The 16,823-nt window shown below is 35.2% G+C and overlaps 1 protein-coding gene across 1 annotated transcript in view; it reads right to left on the bottom strand.

Moving 5' to 3' along the window:
* Nucleotides 1-16,476, bottom strand: part of tmem184a (transmembrane protein 184A) — a 28,474-nt gene extending 11,998 nt beyond the window's left edge. The window contains exons 1-5 of the mRNA XM_015387460.1: nt 16,105-16,476; nt 15,677-15,877; nt 5,685-5,850; nt 4,845-4,935; nt 1,772-1,847 (exon numbers count right to left, since the gene is read on the bottom strand). Coding sequence (XP_015242946.1) covers nt 1,772-1,847; nt 4,845-4,935; nt 5,685-5,850; nt 15,677-15,877 — 534 coding nt within the window. The 5' untranslated portion in view covers nt 16,105-16,476. The remainder of the gene's footprint in view (nt 1-1,771; nt 1,848-4,844; nt 4,936-5,684; nt 5,851-15,676; nt 15,878-16,104) is intronic.
* Between the last annotated feature and the right edge of the window lie 347 nt (nt 16,477-16,823).

Raw genomic sequence — 16,823 nt, 5'->3', positions numbered from 1 at the left:
AATATAATATACAAGTTTCACTTTTTAAATGGAATTACTGAAATCAATCTACTTTTTCATGATATTCTAATTTTATGACCAGCACCTGTAAAGACCTCTGGACAATAATGATTGCCTCTGAAGAAAATGTGCAACCCCTCAAGGCTATATGCATCAGAGTTTTATCGAAATGTTAGAAAACAGAGTTTAGAAAAACAGAAATGTAAACCTTTCAAAAATTCCTCTACCAATGCAGGTAGGCATGGAAAATTTACATCATCTTGAAGCCTATAGGCAGACAAACAGGAGCTTTTAAACTCCCAGGTAGACAGCTGCACTAACTTCAAACTAGATAAAACACAGCAGATGAACATTTGCAACCTCAAGTGACTTGCATCCTGTGACTCATCAATCCTAGCTCTAGCCTTTGGGACCTTGATTTAAATTGAAATGCAAGCTTTAATTTAATCACAAAAGCCATTTTTTTCTTCTCAAAGACCAGATTTACAGTTCAAGAACTCCAGGAATCCAACAGTTGGATACCATCTATTAGATGTGTCTTTTTTGGTTTCTTGTAAACAATTCCCTCTGGATATGGGCAATGTGAAACTCCACCAAAATCTTCTAAGGGTGTTGCTGTATTTATTTCTGTTGCCTAGGAATGTTTTCCTGGTGCTATTTTTCCTTTCACTCAACTTTTTCAGTACTCTGATTTAATACAGCTTTCCCTACTGTGGAAGGTGCCAAAGACTGTCAACTTAGTTGTCCAACCCATGATTATCCATCCAGAACAGTTTTTGTGTCAAAGTTTTTTTTTCTTTTAATTGGTCCTGAGTAAGATTTCAGTTTTCAGGTTATCCATTTCAACTTTTTCACTAGATGTAAACCATGGCCATCAAAATGACAAAAAATAAATTATTGGGATACAGCAAGCAGCGTATAATCACTCAGTAAGGTACAGGTTTCACTTTTAATGAAATGAAATTAACTTGGGTGATGTTATAATTAATTCAGGGGCACCTGTAATGTGCAAGCCAAAATTATTATTCTGAATCCCTTCAACAGTCCTTTCACAGTGATCCTGACGGGCAAATCAGCTATTATTAATAACAATGTGATGAATTCATTATTTTAGAAGAGCTGTGAGAAATAGGATTTTCTAAAAGCAAAATAATGTTCTTCAAACTGCAACAGCAAAACATTTGATGACAAACTTTACAGAAATAAGGAGTAAATGGACTAATATATATGTGATAACATTAAATAAGCATTTAGTTTTACTTTTTGTGAAATATCATTTACCACTCTCAGTTATGCCTCTAGAGAGAATTTGTAAGCTTTTCAATTAAAAGGCTGTGTACCTAACGCTGTCAAAGCAAACCCTTTATCATCTGCCTATGGGGAAAACAAAACCAAACAAAAAAATAACACCCCTTTTCACCCTGCATTTTGTTCTGAAGACATCTTTCAGATCCAATATCCATCAGCGTTACAGAGGAAGCCTGTGCTGCATCCCAAGACGCAGTTGGAGCATTGCACCGACAGGTCGCATCATTTCTCTGTGCACATCATCACGGTGATTTCACCCTTCCTCACCTGCTTTAGTTTCGTTTTCCTTTTTTTTTTAAACCCACAGAACATCCAATTATACCAACTGTCAATTGTAAGCAGTTTAGAGGCACCAAATTAACAGCTTAGGCTTTTTTTAATATGTTAATGCAAACTGTATGCTTTTTTTTTTTTTTTTCAGTGCAAATGGTTTTATTGGAGGGGAGGGAGGACAGAAGCTTACCTGTTTGCAGAATCTTAAAAAGCCGATGGAGTAGCTCATTCCAACCAGACAACACGTCCCATACAAACAACTTGACCTGTGTAGACGGCACAAAATATTGATTTATTTTGCAACGCCAGATTAGAAACCCACTCATCAGAGAGCAGCTAAAACACAGTAAAATGTCACAAACACTATAATAGAAAATGTGGGACAGACTATTTAAAGAGTGACAATCAGCCAAAGCAAAATGTGTACAATAGTCTGAAAAAAATCTTGTCTCAGTTGTTGTTCTATGCCTCTAATCAGCTTTATGAGCCAGCCTTTATGTCACTAGAGTGCACTTGGATTATTTTTTGATTAAATGTTGGGTCGCTGTAATGAGGGGGAAATAACGGCTGAAATGATTCTGCTGAAAAAGGGGATTGAGGGCCCTGGTGTTTGTCTCTGGGATTTATGCAACATGTCTTGAAGCGCTGCATTGTCGAGTGGAATGTCTGCAATTTGCTTACTTCATGCAGGTGCCATTAAAAAGCATCAGATAATTAAGAAGAAACATCTCAGCTACATTAAGTTTTTCCTTAAAAAAAAAAATAATAATAAAATCAGCACTGGATATCATTGCTGTAGATTTGATTGGTAAATCACTCAAGTATTTGGCATTTGTTTGGAAAAAACCTGTAAGTAGTATCATTATTATGAATATTTTTATAAGCTGTAATAATTTTAAAGACTGGAAAAAAACAGCACACAAGATAGACACAAAGCGGTTACAAATCAATCAAAAAGACATAATTTTAAAGGAAAAAAAGGACTAAAAAGTAGTACTGAAACATATTCATTGATTACTGTGATCAAATAATGTCATTTAAATATAGACTTCAAAACATGCAGTTTGCTGAAAAAAACCCAAACAATAACCTTCTCAGAGCAAAAATTAAGTTGTTCTGTGTAGGTGTCTGAAATTTTCATCATAGGTGCATGTCCATGTCCACTGTGAGACATAATCTAAAACAAATTTAATAAAATCCAGAAATCACAATATATGACTTTTTAACTATTTATTTGAATGATACAGCTGCAAATAAGTATTTGAACATCTGTCTAACAGCTAGAATTCTGACCCTAAAAGATCTGTTAGTCTGCCTTCAAAAATGTTCACCTCCACTCCATTTATTATCCTGAATTAGATGCACCTGTGTGAGGATGTTAGCTGCATAAAGACACCTGTTCACCCCATACAATCAGTAAGAATCCAACTACTAACATAGCCAAGAACAAAGAGCTGTCCAAAGATACTAGAGAAAAAATTGTACATCTTCAAAAGGCTGGAAATGGTTATGGGGAAATTGTCAAGCGGCTTGGTGAAAAAAGGTCCACTGTTGGAGCAATCACTTGAAAAGGGAAGAGGCTAAATATGACTGTCAATCTCACTCTGACTCGTGATCCGTGCAAGATCTAACCTCGTGGGGTCTCAATGATCCTAAGAAAGGTGAGAAATCAGCCCAGAACTACAAAGGAGGTGCTGGTTAATGACTTGGAAAAATGCTGTGACCACTGTTTCCAAGGTTACTGTTAGTGATACACTAACACGTCATGGTTGGAAGTCATGCATGACATTGAAGGCTCCCCTGCTTAAACCAGCACATGTCAAGGCCCGTCTTAAGTTTGCCAATGACCATTTGGATGATCCAGAGGAAATGGGAGAAACTCATGTTGTCAGATGAGACCAAAATGGAACTAACACTAACCGTGTTTGGAGGAAGAAGAATGATGAGCACCATCCCAAGAACACCATCCCTACTGTGAAGCAAGGGGTCGGTGGCATCATGCTTTGGGGGTGTTTTTCTGCACATGGGACAGGGTGCCTGCACTGTATTAAGGAGAGGATGACAGGGCCCCCCCATGTGTTGCGAGATATCGGAGAACGACTTCCTTCCCTCATTTAGAGCATTGAAGATGGGTTGAGGGTCTTTCAACATGACAATGACCTTAAGCACACAGCGAGGATAACCAAGGAGTGGCTCTGGAAGAAGAATATCAAGATTTCTCAGCAACAGCCCAGAAACCTGACTGATCTATAGAAGATCTGTGTTAAGGAGTGGGCCAAAATCCTATCTGCAGTGTGTGCAAACGTGGTGAAAAACTATAGGAAACGTTTGACCTCTGTAATTACAAGAAAAGGCTAGTGTACCAAATATTAACATTGATTTTCTCAACTGTTTAAATACTTTTTTTTTTGCAGCTGTAGCATACAAATAAATAGTTTTAAAAAAATCATACATTGTGATTTCTGGATTTTTTTTTTTAGATTATGTCTCTCACAGTGGACATGTGCATATGATGAAAATTTCAGACCCCTCCATGAGCTCTAAGTGGGAGAACTTGCAAAATAGCAGGGTGTTCAAATACTTATTTTCATCACTGTAGTGTCACTTTAGTCAAGCCGACCACTCAAAGTGATGTTGCACTATGAGTCAAATTCACAGTCCCAAATTGCAACACAACTGCTTTTTCCACTGAGTCACAGCAACTCCGCCTCCATAGGTTTTCAGTCCATTAGGACGGTTGTTCCAGTTGAAGCACAGCTTTTTAAAATCCTATTAAACTTGGAGTTAAGCATCAGCTTAATCCTTAGCTTAGGATATTCCACAATATTCAAAATCTTATGATAACTGAGTCTAAATGTATGTTTTTATTTTGCAACAGACTCACACCAACAAGGAAGAATTTTACTGACAAAATAAGAGCTGGACGTCTTTCCACTTAAAAGGCCTCATTATTGTCAGTTTGGTCTTAAGAACCTGGAAAAGAACTTGTGCCCTCTTGCCAGAAAGCAAAGACAATCAACTGTTTCAAGTTTTGAAAGAAAAAAGATCTGCCACCAGAGAGAGTTGTTCACAACTCCGATTTTCACAGTGAATGTTATAATAATGTTGATTTATCTCTAGACAGAACGGAGCTTATGTAAGCATAGCAAAGTTTAGCCAATTAATTTAGCTGTCCTGAACTGGCATATTTTTTGTAAGCAAAATTATTCAGTGTGTAGCTTACATGTGTATTTCAGTTGTATAACAGCACAGAGCATACTCACTGTATAGGCTTCCCTCTAATCTCAGACATGATTGCACTCTCTCCTCCAAGATACTCGAAGGACAGACTCAGGAAATTGTAAATAACAAAAGCTGAAAAACAGAAGACTTTTTTTAAGCCAACAAATATGTTTCTGCTGCATCATTTCAACTATACGCTTTGCAAGTCTTACTTTCTTGCAAAACTCAAAAAACTTCCTATGGAATGATTTAAACTTTCACAAAGCAAAACCTAAAATCAGCTACTTTATCAACCACTAGGTGTTTCAGTCTCGACACTAAAGCCTTTCTAATGGTTCTCTGTCTTGAAAATCCCTTCATAATCCTTTGTTGCTATTTAAGGGAGGATTAAATGAAGCAAATGCAGATGGTATCGTGTCTAGAGAAGGTTCATTATGCTTTAGCTGCAAGAGCTAATGGCTTTTTTCCGGTGCAGCTCTAACAGTAGCCTTCAACGTTTTTGTAATCTACACAATCTAACATTACAGTGTGCTTTTGTTTAAATTTGCAGAGTAGTTATCTTTACAATTTAGCAACCATAACTATCTAATTCAACAGATATCTGTACTTTAGCTGTACAGCAGACTTCAGCACTTCAATAATGACACTATATTAAAACTAAAAGCAAAGTATGCATTACATTTCTCCTCCTAGAAATGCTACACCTCGAATAATGAGTTCTATGAATATAAAAGAAAGTCAGAAGAGAGGAAAAACTAGTTTAGGCACTCCATTGTCTTTCAGTTTTTGGCATTTGCTACAACTATGAAGGCAGGGAAACACCTGTCTGTAAAGAAAAAAAAGAAAGACCAAGTAGATCACAAACTGTTGTTCACACCTACCTTCATAACAATCTCGAACAGAATCGAAATACACATAGTACTGGTCGTTGCTGATGAAAAGGAGACTGAGCCAAGAGTCAAAGGAATAAACTGGCACTATAAACAATATGCGGATGATGTAGCGCTGCTCATTGGGGACAGTGTAGGACTTGAGGTGTGTGTAGATCTGAAATTAAAAAACAAAACATAAATCTATTAGAAAGAATAATTTAAAGGGTATAATAAGACAACCAAATAACTAAGATAGAAATTTATGACTTGTGAACTTTGTTTCTGTTTATGGAAGAAGATGGAGCAATAAAATCAAACGTCATCATTTCTGAATCAAAAGAGGATTGTAATAAACACCTCATAGCAAGGGTTGGCTCCAATAACCAGGTAATCACAGCATCATTAGCTGATACTGTGATGAAATCACCATGACCATGAATATGTCCATTTGTGCTAGCTTTATGGCACCCAATTCTGATGTGAAACTTAGCATCCAACTTTTTTGTTTTTCTAATAACATAATGAGTGAATAAAAGTAAAGATATATGCATTTAAGATGCTATAAAATGCAATAGAATAGAGCTTGTCCAATTCTTTAAGTCCTGAAGAAAACACACTTTTGCCTCTGTGACATTACATTTTCAAGCCAACTGAGCATTCATTTGTTCCAACCTCAGGGGCATCTTACCTGCTTACCAGCTAATATAAACAATTTTATATAATCTAATCTAGGTGGCTGAGAATATTGAATTGAAAAACAGACTATCATATATTTTATAATAGTGTAATACTGTCATAGATTAATAAGAACTGCAATTAAAGAAAAAATATATAAATCTCAAGAAACCCAATAACAGTGAAATTTAGGCCTTTATTAATCAGTTGTCAGATAATCTTGGTAAAATACTAATGATTTAGAGAATTAAACTGACATGTCATTGTAAAAAATAGTCTGTTGACAGGTGTGAAGTAAATTTTTGGTGGAATGATACTGCAATAAGGGTACGACTTGGCGAAGGGGTGAAACAATCTTTTGAACAAAGTAGCAGGCAAAATTTGAGAGAAGGGGCCCTCTTGTATTGTATTTTTAAAACATAAAAAGAGAAAATATATATAACTTTATTGGAAATCAGACATTGATTTTAAATGTTGTGATTAAACTCTAAAACCTATATGCACAGTTTAGGTCAAACTCCAGTAATTCTTTCTAAGTAAATAATGTCAGTTTCAAACAGAGAAAATATTACATTGCACCTATAATAGGGCTGAAACAGTAAATTCGTTTAACCAGTTTTTGAAATAATAAACTAACTAATCAACTAATTGAGTAATCAATTAATCGTTAACCCGAGTATAGAGACTTTAAAACATGCCTTTAGCTGACAGAGAAACTAACTTAGAGCAGCAATTATATTAAAATAAAAAAAAAAAAGAGAAAAAAAATATGTAAACAGTTTGCAGATAAAAAAAAAAAAAACTTTTGTCTGCAATTATGCTCTATCCATAACTCCTCAAGTGGAAAAGTTTGAGTTTCACCTGGTTTAATATGGAAGCTTTGGTATCATATTAATAAAAAAATTAGCAAAATAAATCAGTAGTTGCAGCCCTGACCTATATAAACACATAGATAGATACACGCGCGCATATATATATATATATATATATATATATATATATATATATATATATATATATATATATATATATATATATATATATATATACTAGGGCNATATATACATATATATATATATACACACCCACACACATATATGAATTGGATTAGAGAAGGACAGACTTCTTCCTTTATATGCTGCATATATAAATGTTTAATTCCAGTGATCCTGATTCTTTTGTAAATGATTTATGGCTCTCAGTTTTGAGGTTTACGAGACCAGACTCCAAACTATTTCTATCAAGAAATATTCAGCTGCACCCTCATTGAAAATCTATGCACTTCTTTCTGTTTTGTTTCTATGAATGTCTCTTTTGTCAGACTGAGTCAAACAAATACCTGCAGCTACTGCCGAGTTATACGATGTGTTTCTAGGTCTTCTCTTCATTTGCTCAGAAGTCAAAGTGTCACTTCTTTTTTTTTTTCGGATAAGGTATACAAATAACATGATACATCTATGAACTGTTGTTCCTTAAAACAGATACTTAAAAAAAAAAATCTACATGAGGGCTACATCAGCATAAAATGCAAAATTCTGACTTTAAAAAATCAATGTCTCCTTATTTTTTCCACTGATCAACTTGCCCCAACTGTTTATCTGTCATTATACTACAGCTTTAACAATATCTTGACTATTACCCAACCCGCATTTTAATAACCTCCTAACACTCCTGCTTTAAATTGGCAGGGCACACCTTGCTTAAGCAAGAATGCTTTCAGTGAATATCCACACAATGGTAAATACAGCATATCAATGTTGTTGTCATCTGCTGATTAAGATTTTAACCTTTCCTTTTAAAATGCATGACACACACATGGCCCCTATGGCCTCCATGAATGGAACCTGGTGCATCTGATGAGTTTGGGGAATAAACACAGCATATGTCAGGCAACTCAGAAATGAGTTTAACAGCAACCTCTGAGTTCTACAAAATACCTAATGTTGTTAACACACAGGAGAATAGTCCCTGAAATCAAAGCTTCCTCTTTTATTCATAGTTTAGCTGCTTCTTTCAGAAAATAGGGCTTTTTTTAAATTTATCTATTTTTTTTTTTATGATCTAATCAATTCTGGAAAACATAACATTTTTATTTATTGTTTTTAAGCTAAACTCATTCATTATGGAAAACAATGTTTTTTATCTTTTATAAAATCATGTCAATTACGAAAAACAGAATGTTTCATTATTTATAAAAAAAATATCTTGTTAATTATGAAAAAGAGAATGATTTTATTTATCTTTTATTAAAATAATTTCGTTATTACACAAAAACACAGCAATTTTTTCTGTTTTTTTTTTTTTTTTGGTGAATGCAATACAACTCCCTAAATTTTCCTCATTACAAAAAGAAAAAAAAATAAACCAAACTCACGTATCTGCTGTTAAAGCACAAATGACTGAAAGATTCAAGTACTTAAAAATAGGCACATTTCTTGAAATTCATTAATATTATTGGATGTTTCTGTAAAATTAATAAATAAATAGATCTCAGCCCATAAAAGAACATATTAATTTGCTCATTTCAATTAGTTACAGATTTCAAATGCAAGATAAAGTCTGGCCAGCCTTTGGGGAAGCTGATAATAACCCTTGAAGAGTGATCTATATTTAGGAAACTATTATTTCTTTTGATAAGCTAAATGCAAACTCTTTCATTAACCTTTTTTTTTCAAAGAATGAAAAAATAATTTTCTATGAACAGAAGCTGCTTGATTAAATTTCCATTAGAGGCTGCTCATTAAATCCCGATCACTGTGAGATTAGGAACATGATGAATCTTTTCATGTGGATCGACTCCATTTGGCTGACAATCCAGAACAGAACCGGAGTTCCTGCTGATTGCAGAACACTGACCACTGACGACAGCAGAGAAATTGCCTCCAGTTTAGACGTATTTCTACAATTTCTCACTTGACAGCTTACTTCGGCATGAGCAAAAACAAATTTCAAACACAGATAGCCTGAACAAACCTTCCCATATTTTTTTCCTCTAAAGATAAGCAAACCCAGCGAAGGGGGTTGAAAGTGATCTACTACTTTTAATACCTAATGCTTTAAGTTCCAAAGGAACGAATAACACCAACTGGATAAATACCTACACATGAGCTTAAAAAGTATTGGCAACATCACAGCAAAAAAGATCTAAGGTTAATGTCTGGTTCGTATTCAGAAAGAGCATTTAGCAGTTTATAGACAATCTTTAAAGCCAAGTCAGATGAAACACTGCCAATATTATAACTCCGGTCCAACAGACCGTTTTATTCCCCAAATGTGACACAAAAGATGCCTGTTGCAAGCTAACTCTATTCCCCCAGTGGAAAACTTGCTATTTATTTGTGCAATTAAAATGTCTTGCTAGAAAGTGTTTGGCCGAACACGTACCATATTAAAAACATTGAAACCAATTTGCTGGATATTGAGCTACAAATCCCTAAACAGGGTGATGCTGTTGTTGTGTCTCTCCGATGTGCAGATTACTTGTTAATTATTTCCACAACACAGCATACAAATACAGGCTAACAAGCTGTAAAGAAATGCTGTGTGGAAGCTTTTTTTCGACATTTTATTAATTTTTGTTCAAAACAGAATATTACAGCTGAACAACAACAAAAAAATGGGAACTGGAAAAAAAAAAAAATCAACGGGCTCAAGCAGCTTTTATTAACATTATCTCAGTATCTACTGATTTCCCTGCAGATGAAACACAGCACTCCTTTACGTTTGCTGCAAATGATAAAACCATAATGATAAGTTATCATCTCTGCACAGTTGGAAACATTGGCTCACACAAGGAAATACTAATTTTACAACAATGATGAGATGGCAGCGGGTAAAGGTGGTCAGTGGTAAACCATTTATTTCTCTCGGTCATCAACTTCCTTCATGCAGAGAGAGCTCGCTGTGTTTTGGAGTCATTGTAAATCAGATAGGATTTATTCCCCCTTCATTGTTATCTGAGGTCACTTTTGTGTGTAAAATAAACAAGCCTTGAGGACATGTAAAAAAAGACTAAATAAGTAAGTTTGTGTCGATGAAATCAAGATGTATAACGCATTGTAAAGGGTCACTTTAACTTGTAATACATTATATTGCTCAGATTTTGAATATTCTTAAGCCACATATTTTAATATGAGGATGGGCTTAAACGCTTTAGTAAAGGCTTAACACCATGTTTAGGGGTTTGTTTGTAGGCTGGCCAGCCTGACTGAATTACACAGAGCCTAATTCAGCCCTTAAATCCAACAAGATCTGGCGATGCATCTTATTACCCAATCCGTACCTGTAGCTTGATCCATACCATGTGCAACCAGATAAACATCCGGGTCGCCCTCGATTTTATTTTGTAAAAAAGACCTAAACTAAGTTTATCCCTCCTTAAAAATAGTAAGCCTACTACACTATAATGTGATAAAGGTTAATAATGTTTTTCCTGAGAAAATAAAAGCATTAAAATCTTTTCTGTTTAATCACATGTCTGTGTCGGAAATGGGATCCTATGCTACTTCTGTGAGCTAATTTTTTCAGCTTTGGATTTAAACATCAATCTATTATTTTTTAGTTTTATTTTTTTCCTTTTGTGATAACCTTATGGTATATAGTCTGTAATCTAAAGAAAGAAACAACTGAAAAAAAAAAGATTAAAATGGTTTAATCATATTTTGCCGGACTACTCTTAGCATGTCCGATGATGACGTCAAACAAGCTGTTACACTGAGAAAATGTAAAAAGCATCAAATTGTATAAGTAAAGTCATAACATTTTTTTTAAAGATTTGTAGTAGCAGTCTTTAGTGATTTAAGGATAGAAATAAGTACTTTCACTACCATGATTACATTATTTATGGCGACCTGGATGAATATCTGCTTGCACATGTGCAAAAGACCCAATGGTACGGATTGTGCTTCCGGTACTGGTTGGGTAAGGACATGCATCACTCAGCTCCTTTTGGCTAGCATAACAGCAAGATGGAGGACGAATAAAAAAGGCATAACAGCAAGGTGGAGACGCAACCGATCAATGTTTTAATGACCCCATTTCTGATGTTCCTAAATGAGATTGATCCAACTTTAAACCTCAAAAACAGAAAGCTTTGGTGTCATTTCTTTTTAAAAAGAAAGTATTTGCTATTCCCAGCTTAACATGTTTCATGGATTACTAAATTACAAAAAACAGACCTTGCCGCTTAGAGTTTTTGCATCACATCATCTTATTGGTTCTAACTTTATGATTGTGACCCTGCTAGTTCCTGCCTTCGAAATAGAGCTATACCAGCCTTTAACCAGACTGATACGCAGTGTATACTTCATATCAGTCTTGCTGGCAAGGCTAGTTCATTTCTGGAAGTTTATGACCATTCTTTCAGATACCCATTTATGAGGCAAGACACTCAAAATCCTGTAGATCCCAAAGGTGCTCTATGGGTTAGTTTTCATGCCATTTTTCTTCCAAAACTTATAAATTCATCCATGTCTTTAGGGACATTGCTTTTCACACTAAGGCACAGTCATAATTAAATTAGAAGGGGTCAACCCCAAACCCTCCCAGAAAAGAAAATACGTTTAAAAACTAAAGATCTTCACAAAGTTGATGCCGTTTCTTTTTTTTTTATTTCATTTTCAAAATGTCTTTGCATGCTGAAGCATTTAAGGTTAATAATCAAACTCCTGAGTACAAAAAATGAAACAATGCACTGTGGAAAGCTGCAATCCAATGGAAAATGAGAAATCCAGACTGATATATCGAATTGTTAGACAAAGAGACTTGATTTGTTACTGAAAAGAAAAATACTGCAGCAATGCTTTATGTTGCCCTTATTAAAGTACGGCTTTGACTTAGCAGCTCTGACATGGTAACCCATTTTATGATGCTCTATTTACACCATTATGGAGCTAATCTAAAGGCCAGAGGATGTTTAGAGGTTTGTAGCCACCGATTCTGCAGAAAGATGTCAACCTGTAATTTTTATGTTCCTTAGCACTCACTGTGGTGGCTTTGGGATTTGACATGGCCTGTCGCTTTGTGGCCGAGTTGCTGTTGTTTCTAATCACTTCTACTGTGTTCTATTACCAACGGTTCACTGTAGGGCATTAGGTAGTGAGGAAATTTTATGACTCTGGCAGATGGCATCCCATCACAGTACCACACTTGAATTCACCGAGCTCCTGAGGGCGGCCAGATCCTTAACAAATGTTTGCAGAAGCAGTCTGCATGTCTAGGTGATGGGCTTTATACACCTTTGACCATGAAAGTGATTTAGACATCTGAATCCAGGGATTTGAAGGGCTGACCAAATACTGTTCGAAATAAGTATGCATGTTGCATACACCTCTGAACTTGGCTTCCTCCAACACTGCAAAAACATGAATTTTAGATAAGAGTTGCCACTCTAAATCGCCCTATAGGTGCAAGTGAGTGTGTGCGAGCAGGTAGGCTGTGCTGTGTGTCTCTGTGATGGAAAAGCAACCTGTACATGGTGCACCTTTTTTTGTCAACTGACTGCTGGAGATTTGGTCCAAGCCTTCTTTAAGCAATGTGAGGTTGAGGCAAGTAAAAACAAACTATTTTTTACTTAAATTATGTCTTCAGATCACACTAATGCTAGATATGCCAAAATAACGTATGCATGAAATAATAATAAAAGAACAGACACAGCTTTTTACGTAAAAATATTTTTTGTGTCATTTTAATAAAGTAGCAGCTGAATATTTTCAGAGGTGTCAAACACACTGACATTCTTTACTTCAGTAAAATCACATATAATTGTGTAAAAAGGAAGTACCAATTAAACTACTTTACTTTGGTAAAAGTAAAAATGTTGTACATTGTTCTACATTGTACTAAAGTATGAAAGTAAAATGATTTTTTTACCATAAATTACACAAAATAGCATTATTCATTTACAGATAACATAAAAGTACTGACTGTCTAGTTTTGTTTTTAGTTCAAATGTCAAGCAGCATATAGAGCTGAACTGAACAGAAGTCCTGCATGAGAAGCTTAATAGTTTTAGAGCTCTGGTTTTCACATTATTGACGTTGCAAATAGTGTTAAATTGAAATGGAACATAATAAGCACATTTAAATCTAATAAAGGGGAAAATGGATGGTGAATGACTGTCTCAGAATCTGATCCATGAATGTTGCAATGATTTCCAATCTCATGTCTTCATATCAGGGTTTTCTATGAACAAACCAAACTCCAAGTAAGATTATCTTCCTGATTTTCCCTGTTTTGTTGCAGCTGTTATGACATGTCATTAACCATATGTAGAGAAGTAAAGAGCCAGTTTGGAGAAAGTAAAGAGTAGAAAGTAATTATACTCCTGTTCTAATCTAGTAACTAAAAAGTCAGAAAAATACTCCAGTAAGGTACAGATTCTGATTTTTTTTTTATCCAAGTACTGTACTTAAGTATTTATACTTGTGACACTTGTGACTATGTGACACCTTTGATTATTTGGGAGATGCATCGTTGCCTTACTACCTTAACCACAGCTTTTTGCAGTGTGCCAGTCGAATTAAAGCGAAGAAATTATGACAGTTAATGTGATTTTCTGCCATGATAAAAGAATATTATAAAGTCACTTAAGTATAATATATTCTAACCCCTGAAGAGGATAAATATTCTTCAAAGACAATTTGTTAAAAATGTCCTGTTAATACCTTAGGAAAATAATTATCTTTAGCCTTTCATAAGTTTTGAAAGGCCGTAAGTTTTAGCTTAAATTTAGAGATAACAATCCCCCATTGTTCAAAGCTTTAAAAGCTGCTCCTATATTCCTTTTTTTAAACTATATGAAGCATATCAGCATCTTTTAAAAGTTACTGTAATGCTCTTTAAGATGAAACATGTCTGAACATTTTTGTTCAACACCTACAACAACAATATCTTTTTTATCTTTGCAGGGTGTTTCCCTAGTTAGACCTTTCGTATACCATCATCCTTTTAGGCAAGAATAAGAAAGCCTATCTGGAAATAAAGCTGGAGTGAAATAGTGATCCCATTGTTTGTCAAACCAAACACCCAAGATCAATGAGCCAGTGCAGCACTGTGGACATACTTTGAATGCTTGCAAATGAAAGTTCATATCCAAAACCTTTAAAGTCGGGTTTTACAGTTAGATCTATTTTTTTGTTTCAAGCAGTTTCCCCTACTCTGCTAAAACAAGCAAACAATAAAGGAGGCCCAAGCTGGTGCATGCTGGTCCTGATGCCATTTGTATTTATAGTAGGGATGCACCGATCCACTTTTTTCACCTCTGATACGATACCAATATTTAAAGTTTAATGTCAGCTGATACCGATACCAAAAACAGCACTGAACTATTGCCTAAAAAACTGTTTTATTGCGTGAAAAAAAAAAACTGGGATCATTCTTCCGTTCATATTATTTGACTTCCCTTTTCTTAAAAAAAGAAAATAGGAAACAACCCAAATATAAATGTTATGACTCATTTATTTAAAAACTGTACACAAAATCTTAAACCAAAAGTTCTCTGACTTGGTCAACATGTGAAAAAAGTGTCAGTGCAAATTGGAATCTAAAATTCAATGTCAAATTCAATACAATAAAATAAATTATGAAGGAGCTAAAATTGAGAAAATAAAACAGCTTCAACGTGTTGATTTCTAGACAGTCAAAATAAAACACCCATCAGCTCTTTACAATGTTTAGTGCAAATGGAAATTAAACATCCATTATAACAGCGCCTGAATAAACCAAAAGATTATCCAGCTTGGTCAAGTTGGTGGTGTTATGGTTTGAAGATTTAACATAGCATAGAGTTAGAATAAATAGATTGGCCCCTATATCGAGTCAATTGTCACCGATACATACAGATCTAGTTGTTTCTTTCTTTATATCTGGACCGATAAAAATATCGGATCGGTGCATCCCTAATTTATAGTAGAAATAACCCTTTTTAAAAGCTGATAAATAAAAAAAAAAACAGAGAAAAACGACAAATTTTGTACTTGTAATCCAATTTACCCTGCCCCAGTGATGAAAAAAAAAAAAAAAAAAAAAAAAAGGAAGTTAACTCAAAGAAACAAAGAACAAAACAAGAAGTCTGGAACTAGAAGCGTTTTTAAAACTTGGGATTCACTGTAGAGACACAAAAGATTCAAGCCTTTATTTAAAGTATAAAAGTAGCCTCTATATTTCTGTCCCAAGGCAAGGGAGGTGTAGCTGAGCAGATCTGATTACACGTCTAAATAACTGCGGCTGCACAGCTTTAAGGTGTGTTCCTCTCCAGTGTTATTCGATGATGGGATTTTTGCTCTGATGTGTGAGAAGATCATTGAGAGGAGCAGAAACAAACTCACCTGGTGGCATGTTATGAACAAGGCGGACCAGACAAAGATCCCAGACACGGCCTGAGCAGTCACTGTGTTCAGGAACATCTCACCCTCCACCAGGGACCCATTACTGTTCCGAATGATGGTGATGTTCTCCGGAAGAATTGGTTCATCCAGGTGAACGATCGAGTTATTTTCGGACGCTGAATCCATGTCCAAGCCGTTCATCTGTAAAAAACGGAGGAAAACAGAGAGGTCATCTCATATAAAACGGGTCTAATATTCAAATAAAAGAGCTAAAACACATATATTTATGCCAGAAGCGATAAATGCGACTATTAAAAATCTATTTAATCAATCAATTTAATTGAAGATCATAAAAAAAAAAATAAAAAAAAAAACACCGAGCCGTTAATGTCACCCGCTGATCTCTTTGCTGTCAACAAACGGCTCACCTTTTTTTCCGGGGCAGATTGGAAAGCAGCTTTATCCGTTTAGACAGCACTGATCGACCCAGATTGCTTTAAACGGTCAGCATCAAGAATAAAACTACTGTTTCTCTACAGCAAGAATAAAAAAACAAGCCTTTTCAGCTTCATAAACAAGCAGCCTGTAGTAGGACACTTCCTTGTTTCTGACAGGTGTCTCAACGAGGTCGAAGTCCACACAGTAGGAGATGAAAGACGCACTTTAACGCCGCACAGACAAATAAAACAAAAGCCGATATTTGTTAAATATACCTAAATACCGGTCTAAAAGTTTGCTAGAGGAATACTTATGATAAAACCTAAATGTGCGCGGCGGCTCCACTTAACTAAAGATATAAATAGGCTGGGCACAGGTGAAGAAATCACGTGGCTTCGACTCGGCTGGTGTCGTCATCACGTTGGGTCGCGAGCGTTTTTTTCCCCTCGTGATAAATGCGAAAACGTTTGGTTATCTTTACATTTATTATGTCACTAGAGTGAGTTAATCGTAATTATGGGTCAGCTTCCATCTCAGTTAAGGTTCTTGTGGTTTTCTCAGATTTCCATTACAGTTCAGCTATTGGGGAGTAAAAATAATGAATGATTATTAATCACACATTGGAGAAAATTACCTCAAACATTAGCAATTCTAGAGGTAGTTATAAAAGTGGTGTATACAAAATGAGGACTGAAACTGAAGTATTTCC

Source organism: Cyprinodon variegatus, unplaced genomic scaffold (genome assembly GCF_000732505.1).
Source record: "Cyprinodon variegatus isolate N-32 unplaced genomic scaffold, C_variegatus-1.0 Scaffold395, whole genome shotgun sequence".
NCBI classification, from domain to species: domain Eukaryota; kingdom Metazoa; phylum Chordata; class Actinopteri; order Cyprinodontiformes; family Cyprinodontidae; genus Cyprinodon; species Cyprinodon variegatus.
The sequence above is the reverse complement of the archived record's forward strand: the minus strand, read 5'-3'. Positions and strand labels throughout refer to the sequence as shown.